Genomic DNA, 21,820 nt, shown 5'->3' on the forward strand with positions numbered 1-21,820 from the left:
TTAATGCACAGCTGGAGGAAAATCTGCTCCAGTCTGCTGCTGTTGTGTGGTTATCTCTCCACACATGGGAAGGTGGCCTGATCACGCTTGAGGTCGGTGAGCATGCATGGGTAGGCTGCACGCACACACCCACGTTCAGGTCGATATGGACCAACATGTCACCGGTACACCCGTTGTCATGGAAACAAATCAGGCTACCTAATGTACCATAAGCATATCATGCCACTGAGAACAAATTGGAGTTGGTGCTGGATATGGGTGAATTGATCTTGTTCTTCTTGCACAAATATCAAGACTACATTTAGTAGAAACCATCACACATGCAACAGTGAATGGGAGAGAGGATGACAGAATAGTCCTTGGCTGAATTAAGCACAAGCTGTGCATGAGATCTGCAGGGCATGGTGAATATTCAGTTTAAAGACACAGGCCAGTGCATTATGTTTTATACATCTAAACAAAGCATAACGTTGCAATCAGAACAGTGAGTCCTGATTGCAAATGTGCAGCCACGTTGTGAGGAACAGTCGCCTGCTCTTGCAACCTTCACATGAACCTTTATTATCATTTCATACAGATGTGGGGTGATAATAAATCCAGCTCCATGCCCTGCTGCTGTGTAGCTATCCACACACGGTGCTCTTGCGCCAGACCACCCAGACTGTACTAACAGCACGGGTCATGCAGCGGCTGCCCGCCTGCTCCACTCGTTTCTACCTTCACGTGAAAGCCTGTTTGCGAGCAGCTCTTACCGGTGGAGTGGTCCACAGGTCCCCCGCCGTTGTTGCCGAACAGGGCAGCGTACAGGTCAGGGTATGCCTTCTCCAGGGCCACACACAGGTCGAGGAAATGGTCGCTCTCCTTGTTCATCAGCATCTTCAAAAGGTGGTCTACTTTCTCGGCGCTGGACGAGCAGTTCTGGTCCAGCTCGAACCTATCGAGTTGACTCAGGGTACCAGAAACTATGAGCAGCTCGATGACTCGGTCCGCATCTGTTATGGACTCCAATAAGTTCTGGTGGCACTGGTCGAGCAACTCTTTGTGCTTTGGCTCCATTGCTATCCGCTGTAGTTCCGTAGCTTCCCCAGCTAACCCAGACGGCCAAGTGGATGTAATATCCTCACCGATCAAAAGTACCGAGCGACTATCGAACTCAACTTATCGCGGCTTGCAGAAGTTAGCCGGAGCCACCACGGCATTAGCTTGCACGCGAGATCAATTTTTATAGCATATTGAAAAAGGCACAAGAAGCCATATTTGTTGCCCAAGGCTGTTGACTGCACTAAACAGCGATACATTTTTCCATCTTACTCGTGTGTGGCAGTTCGGCTCGTTTTTGTCTTCCCCTCGCAGTACGCCTCAGCCCAACACATCGTCCTCTGGTTCTGTATCATGTAATGCGCCCTTTGACGACTCAACTGCTGGGAAAACTCACGTAACTCCGCCGCTGAGCCTCAGTTACACTGTATCCTCCGCCATGTCTGAGCAACTCAGCAGCTGCTGCCCGCTGTCAATCAACGGTCCGTTCAGTGACCGTATAAGGAGAAAATGGGCGGGGTTTGATGAAAACACGCCCGTTTCTTCAATGGGCGTAAACATCAGCCCGTAGTACGTCGAAAATCCCAGGCGGAAAAAATGAGAATGGAGAGAATGTGCATGAAAATCTGGAGATGTATTTAAAAACATGGACGTAGTGGTAAAGCTGGGTGAACAGTGACCTCATGCTTAGAGTAAAGCAAACATCTAGCAACAACATGCATGTTGTGTTGTCTGCACATTTACTCTGGTCATGACATTTTGAGATAGTTGTACTTTATTTGAGCCCTTTCTCCACTAGATTTTAAAGTGGTATATTCTAGACTTTATTTACTGCACTGTTTTTATTTTTAATTCCAAACACAACAGTTTATTCTCACAGGCCATCACTATAATGAACAGTTTCATCAGTCAGAGTCAATGACCCTGTAACACTAAAACAATCACCTTCCTACAGAATCTAAATGATGTATTTACATCTTAAAGGTGCAATATTTAGTTTTTCGAGAAGATACTTAAACTCAGATAAGTAATATTTGCAAAATAAGGTAATAATAAAAACTCAGAAACATTGATTTGATTAATATCTTTCCATTAGTGAATAAACCGCCTGTCCTCAGGGGTAAATAGGGTCCCCAGAACAGTGTTTGAAGCTAGAAAGGTGGCTGCTTAGAAGCCTCCCGCAGATATAAACAAAGTAAAGCAGTATGACATTGCTTTGTCCTTTGAGGAGTTTGTTTATTTAATCTATTAAGTTATGAAAATCAATCATGTCCAGCTTGTACATATCATCCATCATTGTCAGTATAAATCCTGCAGGTTGTATATACTTTGCATTACTGTATTTACTGTACATAACCACCCACTTCATGTATATCCATTTAATATTTATTTCTTTGCATTAGTTAGTATTTTTTGCAATTAACAGAAACACTTGACTTGTGTTTGTATATATACACATATTTTTCACCTGTTTTATGTACATAATAACTATGTTCATTTTTACTTTTCTTTGTTCAGCTTTTGCAGTCCTTGTTTTTAGCTATATATCTATTTCTATCTTTCCCGTGAACTGTGTGAAAGTATATAGAGATCAACTAACATATGACAGATTATAATGATTTGACAGATTGAACTACCTAGCAGTATATAAAATCATTTTAAAAAATAGCTAAACTGCAACCAACCACAACAGCACGATGCTAATTACAAATGTAATGTAACATAAATACCTATCCATTTCAATACATAATAGTATAACACTCTGTGATGACCCCTCCCACTCTGTTTGTGGTTACTTATGTTTTTACCTGTTCCTGTTAAGAGGCAGAGCAGCTGGAGAATGAGCCACACCTGAATTAACTTCTGATTGTTGTTTCTGATATAAGAGGGCTGGATATCACCCTCTCTGTCTCCTCTACTGTCAACAAGCAGGGTTTTAGTTTGGTTGTGTTTTGCATTCATTCAGTTTTCCTTTTTGCTTTACATTTGGTCTCATTTGATTAAATGAAATATTCTTTAAATCTTTGCCTTTGTGTGGTCTCCCTTGTTGTTGTGATCTTCTGAGCTAGGTTGTAACAAATCACAGGAGCCATTTTCATGCAATATGAGCGCTATTATTTTTATATAGCAATATTATTACATTTAATTTTGAATACGTCATCCATCTGTGGTTATCTGTTGTTTATTTTTGTGTAATTTCCTCAGTGTGATGTCACTCATTGTACAGTACATAGGATGAATTTGCCATAAAAATAATTCTCACCACATAAAATCAGCAGAACCCTAATCAGTAGTCATCCTCTCTGACTAAATTAAGTATTCTATTTAAGGAAAAATGCGTAATGCAGTGATGAAAATATAACCATTTTATTCAGTCGTTGCATAATACTGTAGTTGTAGCCACAGGCCTATGCTCCACGTTTCTATTTCCAAGATGCACTGCAACCAATCTCAGTGTGTACCGCATCTGTGTGTTAGATAAGATAGAAGAGGGCAGTGAGCCATATGTGAACACACAGGCAGTATGTTAGGGCGACAAATGAAATGTGTATTTGGATAGGATTCGTGAAAATACAATATGATGATGACGGATGCACTCCGCTTCCAGTCCACAGCTGAATAAAGACTGTTGGCACAGGGGCAGGCGTCTGCAGGCATACCTCTCAAACCGTGACCTTATTCATGCATGCACTGAATCTCATTGTGACATCTACAACTCACTCCCTCTCTCTCTGTTTGCCTCCCATGCTGGCTCCATAGCTTGTGCAACCATGTGCTATCCCCTTTAGATGAAAAATTAATTACAATTCATTCATATCAAAGGGAAGCGAGTCCCCACAGCTGACACAGATTGGACGGCTGTGTCTGTACCCTTCTTCTGAGGACACACGTTTTGAATAGAAAAGACAGCCTGATTGCTTTTATCTTGGGGGTATGAACGAGTTTATTATTTAGACTACAGGGGTGGTGCTTCTAGCTGTCTGATTATTTACTAAAATATTATTAAACAGATTTGTTTATCAGACAACCCAGATCAGGGAAGATAATGGCTTTATCTATTATTGAAGAGACTGTCAGCAAGCATATCCATCATTTATCCTGGACAAATAGTGGATTTTTTATTTTGTTGTCAGTCTGAATAGAGATCTAGTTAATGGAATGCTGTCCGTGCTAAGGGTGGAAAAACAATAACTTTATGATCCACTCACATTTGGCATGTTTTATTTACTCCATCTGTGCATAATTCATTCTCAGCAGTGGCGCATCTATTTAATCTCCATCCCTGAGAGAATGCATGACAATGATAATGTTCCCAAGGTATTAAATGAACAATTCAAGGAGGAGAAAGTGACAACATGTTCGATGAGAATACACTGCCGGTGTCCCTCATCATCATACTGACACTTTTAATGTAAAACTATCATCTCCCCACAATACTTCAAACCTCAAGGCACTGGGAGAGGATTCCCAAATGATTAGGAGTTATAATAGTCATTAAATTAGGCAATCGCTGACTTTTAATTAACAGTGAATTACACAGCCTTCAGCTGGATGCCTGCAACAGATGGCAGGTTTTTGATCATAATGATATCAAAACTACAATGTTGGCAGAAACACTTTGAAATAACCTTATAAAACTCATGGAAGGATGTTTAAATTATCTTCTCAGAACCAATCTAATCACATTTAATCTTCATTAAAATTCAAGTTATTGTAATCTCAACATCTATCTAAGGCCCTCAAGCCTATTATGTCATTTCTGGTCAATTTTAACATGATGTGATCAAAAATTACCCAAGGGGTCCCCCTCCCTGACAGCACTGCAGACATGCTAGACTTGTTTAATGTGGCCAAGGCAGCTTTATGGATGCCATTAATTCCATGGGATCCCCCCCCTCCACCACCATCCAACCCCTTTCACAGAGTTATTGATCATAGTGCAGTTAGCTCACACACATTATTGTGGCCAGTGGAGCGCAGAGCCATGTCTCTACAGTCAAGTGTGTTCAACAGCATTTTAAGTGTAGCCAACAGGACGTAATAAGGCATAGAGAGCTCCATGTGCAGCCACGCACGCTGACCTTGCTCTGCTCAAGCAAACAGGAATTATGTATCTGTACCGAGTAAAATGCTATGGATTTACCTATTGGTTTTTTGCACTGACTGAGACTTCCTACATGTTCAGCATTGGAGAATGAAGACACTTGTTTTTCATGTTGCCAGTATAGATTTAAACTGAATTGTGACCATGGTTATTGATCTAATGCCATCATATACTGATCCATATTCTTCACAGCTGTGGGTAGGTCTGCTTGTTGAAATTCAGTTTTGATGTGGATGTTAGGGTTCAATGAAAACACTGCCCTCTACTGGCAAACTAAGTCTACTACCAAGTGCTAACAGCATCAGAGCAGTCATGAGAAGGTCATGACAATTTTGGAAGACCTTATGTAATATGCCACCTGATTTGTATTGCACACAGGGATTCATTTACTTGTGAACCACTAAAGAGATATCACAAGATATTACTTTGAATTTTAGAGGGACATCTTTATCTAAATAAGGCCTGTTTTACATGTGTCTTCTGGAATTATTTTAATGTATTTTACATATGAATACTGTCACATACTTCCAGTGTGGGTTCTCAATGTTTATTTTCTGACTCTCATGAAGATAAAACAACAACTTATGAAATGCAATTCTTGAGTTTTACATGTTACAATGAAAGATATGCAATATAGAAATTAAAGCGTCTGCTGCAAAAACAGCACAAAAATGATGAAGAAGTCAAGTGTAGACAACATATAGGATAGATGATACAATTGCAAACATTAACAAGACAACTTTGGTACTTAGCTGCTATGTATTCTATGTCATACTTTATTCAGCATTGCTGAAGATTAGGAAATTAGCCGATAAACGTGTCAGATATTAGATATCTGATCATATTAGCACAATTGAAATACAATGTCTTAAAAATATATAGCTCTAAAAATTCATATGTAATCTCTTGCAAATCTATCATATGGCCATATATGTTCAAATGTAATATCCAGCAAAGATATCACAGGTGAAAAAAATATAAAACTTTGTGTGCATACAGCATACAGTTTAGAAAAGAAAGACAATATGTAACGATAGTGATGTTCTTTAAAGTATGTAAACATTGCATTGAGAGCACTGGCATGGCATGCAGGTTTGCAGTTTGTGTATAGTGCATATATATTTGGCATTAATCTGATATTTATAGAAAATATATATTTCTATAATGTAGTGGACACCGTTTCCTTTTTAGTCACTGCCCCCACAGAACTTCAACAGGAGTTTCTTGTAGTCTCCTGATGTGTCTCCCTGTAAATTAAAAAAAAAATGCGTAAACAAATTTAGACCTTTGTCTCACAAAATCATGTGTACTTGTTGCTTAAAATGTGGCTATAGTGTTATTTGTATTGATTATAGTATATGACAATGAGGATACTTACAGAGATGTGTGTGTACAGCGACTTGCCGTAGTTTTTGACATATTCCTGACGGATATCCAGCATGTCAACCTCAGAACGGGAGACCATAATCCGGATCAGGGTTTTGTCTTTGGTCCCAGCTCCCTGAACACATGCACACACAGGTTGACATAAAAATTAAATATTATGCTACACTTATATACAGTAGTAATGTATAGAAAATGACTATCCAACAAGACTCACCTTCATGGCCTTGTAAAGTCTCTCAGCAAAGTAGGCAGGTGTGTTCTTAATACACTTCACTGAAACAGAGAAAATACTCATTACATCACAATGTAAACATTAATTTATACTTTATGTCCTTCTTGCATTTGATTTAAATACAATCACTAAATTACTAATCAACACATTGCAGAGAACACATTCTAATATTTATCACTGCAAGGTGAGACGGAGTGAAACTAAGACAACAATATTTTATTCATGTGCCATCTGAAAAGTTTTGCACACACCAAAGGAATATAACAGGATGGGAACAAGCAAAATTAAAGCTGCATTCATTAATATTTCATCAAATGTATGTAGTGAAACTATAATGTGGACTGCCCTGCCAGTGCAGATAGACTCATCACTTACAATGACTATCTGCTGCTCTACTGAGCTTTTAAGCTTGTTGGAGGCCAGTACATTAACCATCTGGTTGAGTTTTAGTATTTTCATCAACACAACAACTAACAACCACATTGCCAGAAGCAGGCGGCTGTTTTGCTTTAAGCATGGTAACTTATTTGTTGGTCATAACAATTTTATAAAAAGGTGATATTAACTCAGGGCTGTGTTATTGGCATTTTCTGCCCCCTAGTGGCCAAATATTGATTAATGCAGCTTTAAAAATTTAAAAAATGTCAATGAAATCAGAAACAAAGCATTGTCAAAACAAGTGAAATGAAACACAACGATGGCAAACATCCAACACTGCAGTGCACACCACTTCACAATGAAAACGATCTGACCGGAGGTGCAGATCAATGGAAGTTTTCAAATTAAACATCTTGAAACAGTTTACTGTACCATAACTCTGAGAAATGTTGGCAATAAAGGAAAAAACAAAGATTAAGCAATTAACAGCACTCCTTCCTCCAGCACTGTCTACTTTCCACAGTGTACTAAGATAGCTGTAATGCTTTATGTAATAAAATGACTGTGGAAAATGTTTGATGGTTAAATGTTACATCACACATGTACTGTGGAAAAAGCCTCCACACTTGTAATAAACTAATTATGTGGAGAAGACTCCGACTCACACAATAAATGGGCGTGGCCCTTCTAAGAATAGACTTGAATATGTGCGTCTGCGTATTCTTACCCACTGCCAACATGCCACTCTCCAGATCTCCTGACATCTCCCTGCTGATGCTCTTCTCGATGTCTCTGCCACACATTTTCTGGTACTCAAGAAACACTACACACACACATACACACACACACCCTCAGTATTGTAACAACAGCTAGCTGATCTTGATATATTTAATTGGTGAACCATATGTTTGAAAACATAAATAATACCTGTTCTGAGATGGGGTTTGCTCCTGGCACACAAAATAGCATTAAACTTGGACTCATCTGTCCCCAGCTTGTTCTCTCCTGCAGAATACAGGGCCTATATGGAGAAAAGCAACATATACTTATCAACATATCTTTAGGTCAAGTAATTAACAAAACAGTTAAAGAATGAAGCAGGCTGTACCTGAGCATCTTGTTTAGCCAGAGAGATGTCAACAGCTTCTCGTTCGTCACGATTACCCTACAAAATACAGAAAAGCATATTCAAAATTCAATCTGAAAAAACAGTTGCCAAGAGAAGTGAGGTATACAGATAATTCAAGTGTATCATATCTGTACCTGGGCGAGAGCGATCAGGAGCCTGCGGAAGTGGCCTGAGGTATCCCCACTAATTTCATTCTCCAGTGTTTTCTTGTAATCTGAAATGGAATAAAAATAATTGTATAAACAAACAAACAAAAACAGACCACACACTAATACATGGGTACAAGCAATAGAGATATTTTGAAGGCTGATAATCAATTTTTTTTTTTTTTATTGAAGTTTGTAATGATCTGAATATTTTGTTTTTACAACCCAATTTACTGGGTAAAAGGAAATTAGGATACTGTCGATAAGAAGACTTAATTAAAAGCCTTTCTGTAGTTGCAGTTAGAAAACCTTGATTTAAATTTCTTACGCTATAATTAAATGACTCTATGTGTATCAGATACCTAGCCATAACATCTGAATTTACATTATGGTGGCATCCAAATCCACATACTCTAAGCTTATCTACTAAATAAAACCATTTCCACACTGTTGTGTTGCTGCGTGATAGAGGAGAACAGAACAGTAGGGGGAAAGCAGCATTAGCTGCCCTGAGGCCTCTCACCTTGTTTGTAAATACGGTTAATCTCCTTGATTTCAGCGTTGGAACGAGAAGACAGGATCTCTATCAGACAGGCTTCATCGGTTCCGGCGCCCTGTTAGGAAGAAGAACAAAAGACAACCTGACAACTTCATCCTCTGGCCTTTTTCCTGTTTATCTGTGTTTAGTGAACCTTCATTCAAACCTAGAACTAATGCAATTCTTTACAATAATGTAACGTGCTTTTTTTAATCTAAGAACACTTTTCATAATAAGAAGCATAATAACCAGGACTATAAATCAGTGTTTACCTTTATGGCACTGTTGAGCTCATAGGCATCAAACTCAGCAGGGGTCTTCAAAGTGGCCATGACAAGCTTCCTGAAGTCTCCAGACAGTTCTGAATGCAGGTCCTTAATCAGATCCTGAAAATGGAAACATGCTTGGAATAACTCAAAACCATCATTAACTGCTGCTGTGAAAAACTTTCTGCAAGAGGCTCTGCGACACAGCTATAATGAGCTCTGAGGACATCCAATCCCCTCTCCATTTTACTGGCAGAACTAACACCTGTTCTCTGCTTGTCATTATTAGACACTGCGAGGTAATGCACACTGAGCCACATAGGATTCTATATTGAGTGTTTGTTCTGTAAACAATATTTTTTTATGTAGATACTCCCCTGATGGAAAATTGAATCAGGTATCACATTCACAAGGTATAAACTAAATAATAAGTATGAACAGGATCGTTACCTTCCCATAGGAAGTTTTGTAGGATCGGAGCAGAGGTACACGCTGCCTGTTGGAGCGGCTCCCCAGTAAGTCGATGATAGCTTGCTCATCAGTTCCTGCACAGACAAGCCCACAATGTTTAATGAGACACATATCACAGCTAAAGAAACATGTCTGCACTTTCAATCCAAGACATTCCATTTATACTTACAAATATCTTTCTAAATACAAAAGCTATAATCTGAAGAAAATTAAAGATATGCTACACAACGTCTCATATGGACAACATCCAGTGAATCATTACAGCTCAGAAATAAATAAGAACGACAAAATAATGAGTAGAAGACTGCTCTAAGGCTCTGTCAATAGCACTCACCAAAGCCCTTCATGGCCTTTCTCAGGACCTCCACATCTCTGAGTGGGTCAGCTCCAGGAAAGTCCCTGATTGTTCCCCTGAATCCTCTCTGACAAAACAATGCAGCAATTTAAGTAACACAGCAAGTGTTGTTGAAGTGGGTGTGTATTTAACATATCACAACAGAGAGGAATAATAAGAAGACAGATATTTCATCATTTTTACCAATAGGGTCAAAAAGTATTACAGTATAGTAAAGTATTATATTACATTGATTGCTGGAGCTACTGGCATGGCTCCTCCTCCGTAAGCTGGCATGGATGGATTAGGTGAAGGGACTTTTGGGTATCCTGGCATGGGTGCTGGTCCTCCTCCATAACCACCAGCCATGGGTTGGTTGGGTGATGGCGCTGCTCCAAAACCAGCCATTTGAGGGTTGGGTGATGGTGCACGGGGGTATCCAGGCATTGGCTGGCCAGGGTAGCCCATCCCTGGGCCTTGGGGTTGTGGCATGGTCCCTCCGGGCTGTGGGTACAGGCCATATGACTGTTGGTTAGCGAAGGGGGTACCATACCCAACAGGTTGAGGGGCAGTTGGGTACCCCCCAGGGGCTTGGGCGAACATGGATGGGTTTGGAGTAAAAACCCCCATGCCTGCAGCGAGCTGACTGGCCTGTGATTTGAAAAGATTGGCATTTCATAGTATGTGCACAGATGCTTGAAGATAATTTAATGCAAAGGAAAGATAGCTAGTCACACCTTTTTTGGATTAGATTTTTTTTTTTGGATTAGATTTATTTATGGCATTGATCAAAGCTGAAAAATGTTCCCAAGTTATTTCCCCAATTCTGGAAATAACTTCAGAGGAGCAGCTGAAGTTAATGTCCCGGATTTTTTAAACATTTTCTAGTTACAATAAACATGTATCCAAATAAAGTGTGGCCATGCTATATTAAAAGATGGAAATGTATATATCTGACAACACAAATGAGAATACAACATAGACAAGACATTGACTCAGGAAAGTAAAGGGGGTAAAAAAGTTGCGTCAGATTGAAGAAGCATGGACAAGAATGAAGTATGTGACTGTTTTTTTCATGCAAGAGATCTAGAAGGAGAAGCTGACAAAGAAAATGGCGACGCTGAGGGTTTTAGGATGCAGACTTTGGAAAAGTCTTACCGTAAAGGTACAGGATGTGATAGTCCGTGAATGGCTACGTAATTCATTATAACTGGAATATTCAACGCATTAATCTGATGATGTTTCATTACATTTTTATTAAGATTTTTTTGGGTGTAGGTAATGGGGATACTAGGCTAAACTTACCATGCCAGCGTTGTATCCAGGGTTGGACATGTTGTCGAGACCAATGGAGGGATATCCACCAGTAGGGCCACCTCCCCAGCTGCCTGCAGCAGACAACAAAGATAAAGCTGTTCAGAAATGTTGAGGATGTACTGTGCTACTAAATATCTGACAGAATTGAGAATTTTAGTCAGAGACAGGAATGACCCTTCTTGCTTTTTCTCACTTTCCAACTAGTTAACGTGGAGGTGAAAGAGTGCTGGACAGAGAAAGGGAGTACTATGAGAAAGATGGACTGTGGGACCTACATCTCTTAGCAACAGCAGAGGTTTGTTTGTTTTTGAGGGAAAGAAATTCCACTCTTGACTATAAGTCTCATGATCCATGTTGCCTACAAACACGACATTTGTGACTCACTCTTTCTAAACTAGGCAGCAGAATACCTTGACCTTGGCACACTGTTTTACTTCAACTCACATATGAATCATCTTATGGGATGATCTTGTCACTGTGTGTGCTAGATGAGAAAGTAGCCATTTTTAACTAATGTCATACCATAACAACTCAATAAGGTACTACAACAGGTTATTGCTCTGAATTCGCTTTATAGTGTTCTTGCACCTTGGTGTACACCCGATCACCAGACTAACTTTTTTCCACCACTTTCAGTTTTATTCATATAGCGGCAATTCAGAACAAAAGTTAACTTGTGACATTTTTCTAGCTCACTGAGAGTTTGATGGAAGGACAGATATCATTCTCACATCTGCATCATAACTGTGACAGCTAAAACCAACAGCTTGTTAGCTTGGCTTAGCATAAAGGCTGGAAACAGGGAAACAGCTTGCCTGGCTCGGTCTAAAAGGCAGCAAAATCTGCCTACCAGCACTTCAAAGGTGAACTGATTGGCATGATACATCTTATTTGTTTTTCCAAACAAAAAAAACCCTGAAGTGCGTCAATGGTGACAGGACTCCAGGAGGTCAGTGCACCCGTCCAAGAAAGAGTTCAGCACATAACCCCTTGAAAAACCACAATGTGTCATTTTTACACCAACAAAGATATAATGCATTCATTAATGAGCTGTACAGGGGTTGCTGGTAGGCAGATTTTTTAAGTTTCTCACAGAGCCAGGCTACTTGTTTCCCCCTGCCTTCAGTCTTCATGCTAAGCTGAGGAAACTGGCTGCTGATGGTAGCTTCATATTCACCATACAGACGTTAGAGCGGTATCAATCTTCTCATCTAACTTTCTGCAAGTGAGCAAATAAGCACCTTTCCGAAAGTGAGAAACTATTCCATTAACAGTGTGGTGCGATGGCTTACCTGTTGGTGGTGCCTGTGGGTAGCCTCCAGCCTGCGGTGGATAGCCTCCTGCTTGTGGTGGATAGCCTCCTGCTTGTGGTGGATAGCCTCCAGCCTGCGGAGGATATCCACCAGCCTGGGGTGGATATCCACCAGCCTGGGGAGGATAGCCACCAGGTTGAGGAGGGTAGCCGCTTGGCTGCTGAGTGTAGCCTCCAGCCTGGGGAGGGTAACCAGGCTGAGGTGGGTAAGCACCAGGCTGTGGAGGGTATCCGCCTCCCTGCTGGGGGTATCCAGGGTAGCTCATGGCTTTAAAAATAAAACAGGGCCGTCAATCAATAGGCTGCCAGACAAGAACTATGACTGAAAATGTGAAGAATCATCTTGTGTGGCAACTTAAAAATTAATTTCTGGTGGAGACAATGAAATGAAAGAACACTGCACTCTTAATGGCACCCTTAAGGCCCATTGAATGCATTGACATAGCAACAAGGGACCTGGAAACAGTAGTAAACCTGTCCCTATTCAGCCTTCCCACTGGGCAGAATTCTCTACTGACACAAACAATTTGAATTGAATTGACAGAACTGGTGCATTTATATTGTATGTCTGCATTGAAAAATGCAGATCTCACCTACAATAGTTATATAGTTATTGGTTTTACTGGATACAATCCTAGTCTGCTTCACAGGTCAGGTTCATTGACTTAGTGTAGTGCTTTAAATGCACCATCTGTTCACAGTCTTTGCTTTTGAATGCAGCAATGAGTGTCACACTGTCACTGCGAGCTAATGAAGGGCAAACTTTTCATTCCCGGGCAGTTGGATCAAAGACATTTTTAGCCGAGTGGTGGGGTAGTGAGGAAACTTTCATTATGGTTTTGCTTAGTATGAAAAGCCTGTGTTTCCGTCAGGCCCTCTTGTTCCATGGTAAAACTGACTTCAGTGGACTTGAGTGGAACGGTCTTCTCTGCTTTGCATTTTATAGATGCTGCTGTGTTTGAATAAGCCCACAGGGCAAGATGGCTACCCTGTGAAGCCATGACTTTCCACCCTACTTTCAGATTTTTGTAGGCAAAAGTCATCCAGTCACAGGTCAGACTAAAGTAATTAAGTTTAACCTCTCATACACTTCCTCCTCAAGTCCTGCAGTAGATGTTGAACAACGAGACATTGTGTGATACTTCTCTAACGGTCAGAACAAATGTGGTTTGTCTACTTCAGGGTTCTTATACTTCAGGTTGAAACAGATCTCATATAATTGCTCTCACACATCAAACTGTGAGAAACCTGTGACCTGTCAAACCACAATGCACAGCTGCAAAACCTAACACCTTTGCACATTCATATTTGCTAAGGGAATTGGGGGGGGGGCTAACAAAGACATTTATTATTTCAGGGTCAAAGATCTCGTCTTGTAATAATCAATAGGATGGAATTACAACCTCCCAATGTGTTGCAAGACAGTTACAGTTGCTATTAGCTAATCTGTATGTGAATTTCCTCCTGGCTCCATGTTGTTTCAGGACGCTAGGTGTGTCAGCTCCCTCGCTTTAAAACTTATAAAAATTGCAGCCAAACTGCATGATATGCTCAGCAGATTATGTAAGTAATCAGAAAACAGACATTTAGCTAGTTTATAACACGGGCAATAGTTTTCGTTTTGGACAGTGGGCTTGCTAATCCTGTACACGGCTGCTTCAGGCCTGTACAAGTCTCCTTAAGAAAACTACTTAAATTAGCGTTGCCTCCTAATCCCATTCACTTTACATAATGTTGCATTATCAGCTCAGTCAACCAAACTGTCTCTGCCTTTCTCCCGGAACTTAGCTCGCTAGCTAACCGTACATAAACGAGCTAAATTCAAGCAGCAAAACGAGGCTAAACGAGTATTTTACAGCCCTGCTAAACGCACTGGTAAATCCGCATTGACGTCGGCAGGCTGACTGCTCCGTCGAGAACAGCAAGACTCTAAAAATAGTCGCAATTTATCCAAGTGTAACTTCTACCGTTTCACGAACATATCGTTCATTATTCTAGCTAACATGTTTGAGTAGTTGTTTGATTTTAACACTTACTTTAGTCTGTTTTCAGTCTCTTCCTGGAAGCCGTGCTTCTTTGACAAGTCGCTGTATTGACTGTATTAAGTGTTGTGGGTGGGACTCATAGTTTCCATGTAGGGAACCCACCCATCGGTCTGACTGGTCTGAGGTCAGTGACATACAGCCTCCTCTTATCATGTGACAGCAGACTTCAACATACCTACTGACTCCGAGACAAACGCGCACAGGGACCGTACGTTAATGACAAACTGCTGGAAAGTGTGACGTCGCCAAATATGTCACAATAGGTATTTCATCTGACAGGTATGTTAACCAGACTGCACCCTGCCCAGGTGAGCCTATCAAGATCTGAAGTGAAACTAATGTGTTAATGTTGCGTTTACTGACACACACACATTCACAAAGTCTGATTACATTATAAAGTAAATTAATTACATATACTAAGAAGTGTTGTATATTATTTGACGAGAATAAATCATTAAATGTTATAGTACTCATACTATTGACTGCCTTTTCCCCTCATTATTAGATAAATAAATAAAAAACTTAAACAGAAATGTATAAATGAGTCAGTATAGTTCAATAAATAAATATGTTTCTAATTCTAAAAAGGACTTTTTTCAAAGGCCAACTTTTACTTCTATTTCATAAGAATATGTATGTATTTATTTATTTAATATTCCATAAAATGACAGTTAAAATATTATTATAATGGGTCTGTAAACGAAAAAAAAACAGATTTTGAGACTAGAATCAAACTGTGTGAGTGTGAGTGTGCTTTTGTCAAAGTGTAGGAGCCATACATTTGCGTTAGATTTGTTTTTTGTTTATTCTCACTTATTTTGGTGTGGTGACGTGATGTGGGAGGGGACCCCTTGATTAACCTATTTAATTTCACCTGTCACCTGGATTTCGGTGTTGGAGAGAGGGGCTGACCTGGGAGAGCACATTTTCGTTTACCGCACGTTTAAGCTTAAGTCTTTACCAGTGTTTCGTTCTCAATAAAACCTTTCAAACCAGGAGTGGACATTAATCATTGGCCGGCGCGTAATGGAAAGGTTAATCCTCCCAGTTACTGGTTAAGTACTGCGTGTCTTGTTTTTGTTTGTATTGGTGCGTGTGATCTGATGATGGTCACAAACAAAGAAAGGTATTTTTACCTGCCTCCACGTCACTGAACTGCCTTTGTCATGAAGAGGCACTCACACATTGATTATGTCAGGAGTTTCACAACTCTACCGTGTGAGCGAGTGTGTGTGAAGGGATTTGGCCACAAGAGGGCGCCATATTTAAAGCTTTCTCCACATCACACCAGGGCCTGTCTGCCACCTTCAGGCTGGTTTGAAGGCTGAGACTTGCTTCACACAGTGACTGCCCCTGAGAGGCCTGAGGCTGCTGTGGAGACTTTATTGATTGATTAACTTATATGATGATCACTGTTAAATAACGGTAATTATACACAAATGATCCAACTTATTTCTCGTTTGCACGCATGTAGAAATATTTTCAAAGGCAACTGAATGACAGTGAAAAAAGTGGAATTGAGAAAGCTGTAGTCCTGTTTTAAACAAACTCCACCAATTTCACACAAAGTGTTTTTACAAAAAAAGGACATTTAAACAATGTGTTTACAGGTCTTGGGGAGCACTACTATGGTAAGAGGTAGTGAAAAGCTGCATGTAATTTAATAATTACTTCCAGCCTCCAATAAGTTGCATTGTGGGTCATGTAGGCACCAGGTTTTGAAAAGGAAGAAAAATGTGTGGAATAAAAAATCTCTCTGCTTCTTCTGTACAGACTTTGATCATTTGTTTTTCAACTGTCTATAATGAGTCCGACAATGTTATAGGAGTGCAATGCTACACCACTGCTTTTAAAAACCTGGTGCCTACGTTACCCACAATGCAATAAGCTCCTGACTAACATCACTGGAGACAATTTACCAGATTACATGCAGCTTCCTCTGGAACTACAGATTGATTTTTTCATACATGCAGTAGGGTCCCAAAGACCTGTAAACACACTTTAATGTGCAAAATTGGTGGAATTACCCTTTAATACGCAGATAGGCCTTTACTACACTGAGACTCACCTCTGTTCCTGAACACACAAAACACCTATACACACACACACACACACACACACACACACCTCTTTTAAACACCTATAGACAAAACAAACATTAATGATAAATATAAAAATAAGTAAATAGTAAACACCAACACGTGGCTCAGAGATAGTATGTTATGTAAATGTATTAACCTTGTGGTAAACTGTTTAGTGAGAACAGGCAGATGAACCGTTTGTCTCATCCTGTATGGCCTCGATGAATATTCATACCAACCAGACGCTGATTGGCCCGCGTCCTCGGTGACGCAGAGCCGTCCTCATTACATATTCAAAGAGCCTCTCTCTGCCCCGCTGCAATAAAGGCAGATAGCGGACCATGGGGAGCAGGGGAAAACTTTTTATACTGACATGTTAGCGCAATGACTTTTGAGTAACATCTAACTGGGACGAGGCTCCCGGCGTGAGGAGGACAGGGCCCTTTACGGCAAGAGAAAAGGAGCACTTGCCATCTGCCGGGGTACGGGAACGAAAAGCAAAGACGGCAGAAGAGTTGAGACCAGTCCAAGAATCAGCGGTGGAAAATCCAGTTGAGCCATTTGAATTGAAAGATGAGCTTGTTGTCTGCCATAGACACGAGTGCCTCCGTGTACCAGCCTGCGCAACTTCTCAACTGGGTCTATCTCTCTTTACAAGACCCCCACCAGACCAGCGCCTTTGACGCGTTCAGACCCGAACCCAACTCTTCCCACCCGGATCTCAATTTCAGCAAGACTCCCGCAGCGGCGGACTTGAGCTCTTCCCTGAACTCCAACTATCTCAACAACTTCTTCCAGCTGCAGCGGAATGAGGTGAAAGATGGCATGAAGCATGACATGTGTGGAGTTTTTACAGAAAGTAGTTGAGTTTACAGTCAGAACCAGAGCTGGGCTCTGATGTGTGGGGCTGCTGCGCGTCTGTGCAGCAAATGTTTGAGCATGTACAGCATGGGCTATTCTGGTAGGATACACACAACCGCCATGATATTTCTAATAAGCACAATAACTTCAAATAGTCTTATTACATCAGTGTTTTAGGTTATTAGCCTTGTGGATGCTGTTGGAAAACACTTTTATTATCAAGTTGTTATTATCCAATCTTATAATAGTTTATAGAAGGAGGCTGTAAAGATTACTGTCCATGAGAACTGTCAGCCAAGAGAAACACTGTTGGGAGATCATGTTTGTAGGATACAGGATGTAATCAGTACACCAACATAGTGTCACAGAAACTTGTTTTAGTTCAGGTAAGTTTATTTAAGCTTAATTATGCAAGTCAGACCCTTACTAGATAATTAAATAGCTAAATATTAAACAAGGTTTATTTGTATAGACAATTCCTTCATTGTCATTAAATAATTCAGGATAAAAAAGTGTGTCGTCAGCATACTGATGAGTTTAAATTAAAGGTCAGAGTGTTGAGCAGAAATATGTTTTAATGGACCGTGTAAAGAGGGATGAATGGAAATAGCCTCCCCTGCACGCCTCTGTCTGGAGAGAGCCGGCCACTGCAGCGTCCTGCTGAGCTCTGCCATCTCTGGCTTCCTCAAATAGACCTGGTTGTGCAAACAAAATCAATCCTTGTTTACATATTGTCTATTTTTGTAGCTCTGTGTAATTTTAGGGACAAACATGCTGATAATGTACGCAGGGTGCAAACTTGATACTGCAGACCATACAGTGCAAAGAGGACACACACCCCTCAACCTCACCCTTAACCCACACACACACACATACATGCATACATCCAGCACACACAGAGACAATAATCATGTGGTAATTTAGAAAACATACAGCGAGCGACTCAGTGTGTTGATTACACTGCAGCTGAGTGGAGGTCTGGTGTATTCAGCCAGTGTCCATTATTATGGTGGTAACCATAGAGGCCTTTTGAAGTCGTTTAACATGAAACAGTCCTCTGAAAATTGGGTGTGCATATTATACATTACACGCAATTGTGTAATGCCATTCAATCCGCACGAGTGCAAAGTGTTTCAGACTGAGCACATACAGTCTGGAAACGGTTTAAAGGGTGGGGGGTTATTTTGCAACTCACTTTACCGACCGAGCCAAGTCAAATAAACCACTGCAGAGATGTGATGATCAGATGAGTAATGCTAAATGTGGTTGTTTTTGCACTGAGGGATCACACAACAGTCTGCTTACAGTGAAATAGTGAGAAATATCATGATTGTATTGTTGATAAGGAGTCAAGCATACAGACCTCAATCACATCTGCAGACGGCTCTGTGTGAATGTTCCTTTTTCTACCTAATTAACTAGTTAGAGGCTGATCACTGAGCAGACGTCTTAATTGATTTTTGAACATTTATAACGAGAGATTGACCGGGCCGATACCCATTCTTATTAATCAAGTAGATTGATAAACAATATTTGGTACTAAAGTACATTTGTCAGTAAAAATAAAGATTTTAGAGTCTAAATGTAGAATAACCAGTGATGGAATGTAACTAGATACAATTTACTCTATTACTATACTTAAGTACACATGTGAGGTACTTCACTTTAGTATTTTCCCTTTTTTCTGCTACTTTATACTTTAAACTTCCACTCCACTACATTTATTTGATGACTTAAGTTATTTTGCAGATTCAGAATATTCAGTGTTGATTGGCTGCTGCTTGTGACGTGCAACCAATCAGAACGTGTTGTGGGCGGGACATTGAGTCAGTGGTGAGAATGTTGCATCAGTGGCAAAGTGGCACATTTTTAAATTCATTTATTTCATCAGCAATCACACAAAAAACAGAAAATACCGATAATCGTCCCTGATAATCAGTTTCCTGTTGAATCAATTTTACCTCAGATCCGTCACCTTTAAAGTTTCAACCAGACACCACAGGCCTGCTTTAAACATATTGGTGCAGGATCCACCCCTGCAGACTGACACCTCATCTGGACCCGTCAGAACTGTCTGCTACAGTTGTCCACCTCACTTTGGACACACAGTGACTGGTGCTGATACCAGTGTAGTCCTCATTGTGTTGGTAAATGCATACACATACCAAAATATACACTCTCTTCACTCACTCACTCACTCACTCACTCTCACAGACACACAAAGTAAACAGTCTCACCCCGTCATTAGCAGATGTGTGTGAAATCAGTCGGTCAGAGGTTTCATGTGAGGAGCATCAGCTGAAGCAAAAGTTTCCTGTTTCATATTTGTTAAAACAATTGAACAATCCGCGACTTCAATCTCAAACTTAAGTCCAGCAAACACACAAACGTGCACATTTCCACGAGGAGTGGTAATATGAAACACAGTAATACATGGAGCTGAGGCGCATGGCAGATGGAAAACTTGAGAAACTACAGAGCAGCGACGGCTGATTTACGACGGCTACATGTAATAAATGAACAAGAGTCTTAAAGCTGGAGCTGGTTAGCAAGACAATCTTACAGCCTGCAGATAAAGATTTGGCTTTAGGTCCGGTTGGGTTGCCAAGTGTAAGGTTTCTGGTGCTGTGCAACATTTAACATCAACAGTAACATTACTTCACAGAGTCAAACCTGCAGCTCGAGCAGAGACAGTGATGTGGAGGAGCTAATCTGTGGATTTCATCATGCTCTTACTTTGGTGTGATGTCTCACCAAGTGTTAAGGCAGATGTTTGTTTAGCGCCTTCATCACACGGGTCAATTACGTGACCATCTGAGGAAAATCATGTCTGCACTAAAATCAGCAGAATTTCACCCAGAGGTCAACTCCTGCAGTCCTCTCTGGATTGTGTTTAAACAGAAGGAAGGCCTGAATGAGAAGGGAAATAAGAGGCTGCAGGCGATGCTCTCCCTGTTATTAATATTCAGACGGCATCTTCCATGAATTCACTGGGCCTTGTGGCATGCAACGCTGCGTCCTGTGGCTCCGAGCAGACTACAAACACTGACCACGGCTAGTTTACCGCCAACAGTGCATGGTGACATTGCTGATGTTCCACAGGCTGGCGAGGGAACATGCCTCCCGTCTTGTTTACAGTGAGTCATCCTCTGCGAAGTCCTGTCTTTCTCTGTGGACATGCTCAGTACTTTTCCAGCTCATGAGCACAGCTGGGCCTCCCGCCAGATGTTCTGAATTTAATGAGTGAAATGATCTTGGAGGGATTTTTTTTTTTTTCTTCATTTTCTTTTTTTTTTTTTTTGCGCAACACAAAATAGGACAGGGAGCTCTGAACGGAAATTGGTGATTAATCTCCACATTTTATATCACTTAGGGCCAGAAATGCAACATTTTATGTGATTATCATTTATGTGGTAATGTCGTCCTGCATACTCTGTGTCAACAAGTCACACTCTGCTGGGAATTATATGTGAGTGAGAGAGCGCTTAAGGTTTTTATTTATCTTGTGCACAATATATGATCCTTGACACATTTTAGAAGAACTCTCTCTTAAAATTGAACCTTTTGTGATATTTTTCTTCTTTCGCAGGCCTTAAACAACAACGTGTATAAGAATGTGTCACCCTATGGCTCCCTGAACAACATCGTGGATGGACTCAACTCCCTGACGGACCATTTCTCAGACCTCTCCCTTTCTTCAGAGCCAAGAAAACCCAACAAAAGACCCCCACCCAACTACCTATGCCACCTGTGCTTCAACAAGGGCCATTACATCAAAGACTGCCCTCAGGTGAGACTTGTGACATATATTACATAATCCAGTCCTCAGACGACACAAATAGCTATCTGATTACTCATTATGTGTAACAGCGTGACTGTATACTTCTTTGGTTCATACAAGCCAACGATGGCACTAAAGCCTCCCTTCAGCCTAATGCCTGTCTCCCTCTCTCTCTTTGGCTCTGCTCTGACCTACTTGTTAAACAGGCTGGCCTCTGTCTTCTGTAGTCATGTGTGTGAGTGTGTGTATACGTGTGCTTGTGTGCATCTTAACTGCCGCTGCATTACACTACAAGAAACCAACCAGCCATCCGTTACAACCAAGATACATAAACTTGTTGGGCCGGTTCAAGAGTCAGGTGAAACTGTCTTGTCTTTGCGTTGGGTTGCCCTGTTAGCTG

The 21,820-nt window shown here is 40.8% G+C and overlaps 3 protein-coding genes across 4 annotated transcripts in view; 1 reads left to right on the plus strand and 2 right to left on the minus strand.

Annotated features, from left to right (window-relative positions):
• The window catches only part of dlg5a (discs, large homolog 5a (Drosophila)), a 41,002-nt gene extending 39,567 nt beyond the window's left edge, over nucleotides 1–1,435 (minus strand). The window contains exon 1 of the mRNA XM_073481821.1: nucleotides 753–1,435. Coding sequence (XP_073337922.1) covers nucleotides 753–1,056 — 304 coding nt within the window. The 5' untranslated portion in view covers nucleotides 1,057–1,435. The remainder of the gene's footprint in view (nucleotides 1–752) is intronic.
• Nucleotides 1,436–5,674: 4,239 nt separating this feature from the next.
• anxa11a (annexin A11a) lies at nucleotides 5,675–14,773 on the minus strand. Of its 2 annotated transcripts, none has more exons than XM_073481691.1 (15): nucleotides 14,689–14,773; nucleotides 12,633–12,920; nucleotides 11,329–11,411; nucleotides 10,273–10,527; nucleotides 10,024–10,111; nucleotides 9,669–9,763; nucleotides 9,225–9,338; nucleotides 8,938–9,028; nucleotides 8,403–8,482; nucleotides 8,248–8,304; nucleotides 8,067–8,160; nucleotides 7,867–7,962; nucleotides 6,744–6,802; nucleotides 6,522–6,644; nucleotides 5,675–6,390 (listed from the first exon to the last, which is right to left on the minus strand). In XM_073481691.1, exons 2-15 carry the CDS (start codon nucleotides 12,916–12,918, stop codon nucleotides 6,331–6,333), a joined length of 1,581 nt encoding a protein of 526 aa, XP_073337792.1. In that variant the 5' UTR covers nucleotides 12,919–12,920; nucleotides 14,689–14,773; the 3' UTR covers nucleotides 5,675–6,330. The 2 variants fall into 2 exon arrangements, with proteins under 2 accessions (XP_073337792.1, XP_073337794.1); XM_073481693.1 differs by having other exon boundaries at nucleotides 5,677–6,390; nucleotides 10,273–10,674.
• A 2,346-nt stretch (nucleotides 14,774–17,119) lies between these two features.
• The window catches only part of zcchc24 (zinc finger, CCHC domain containing 24), a 37,359-nt gene continuing 32,658 nt past the window's right edge, over nucleotides 17,120–21,820 (plus strand). The window contains exons 1-2 of the mRNA XM_073481442.1: nucleotides 17,120–17,591; nucleotides 21,229–21,429. Coding sequence (XP_073337543.1) covers nucleotides 17,352–17,591; nucleotides 21,229–21,429 — 441 coding nt within the window. The 5' untranslated portion in view covers nucleotides 17,120–17,351. The remainder of the gene's footprint in view (nucleotides 17,592–21,228; nucleotides 21,430–21,820) is intronic.

Source organism: Pagrus major, chromosome 15 (assembly GCF_040436345.1).
Source record: "Pagrus major chromosome 15, Pma_NU_1.0".
NCBI classification, from domain to species: domain Eukaryota; kingdom Metazoa; phylum Chordata; class Actinopteri; order Spariformes; family Sparidae; genus Pagrus; species Pagrus major.

Bases quoted from the DNA above. Each gene is read 5' to 3' on its own strand.
- anxa11a (XM_073481693.1), bottom strand. From the start codon at position 12,918: ATGAGCTACCCTGGATACCCCCAGCAGGGAGGCGGATACCCTCCACAG. The intron at 9,764-10,023 runs GTGAGTGCTATT...TTGTCTGTGCAG, and splicing joins AAAGGCCATGAAGGGCTTTG to GAACTGATGAGCAAGCTATC. The intron at 7,963-8,066 runs GTATTATTTATG...GTGTGTGTGTAG, and splicing joins CAAACCCCATCTCAGAACAG to TGTTTCTTGAGTACCAGAAA.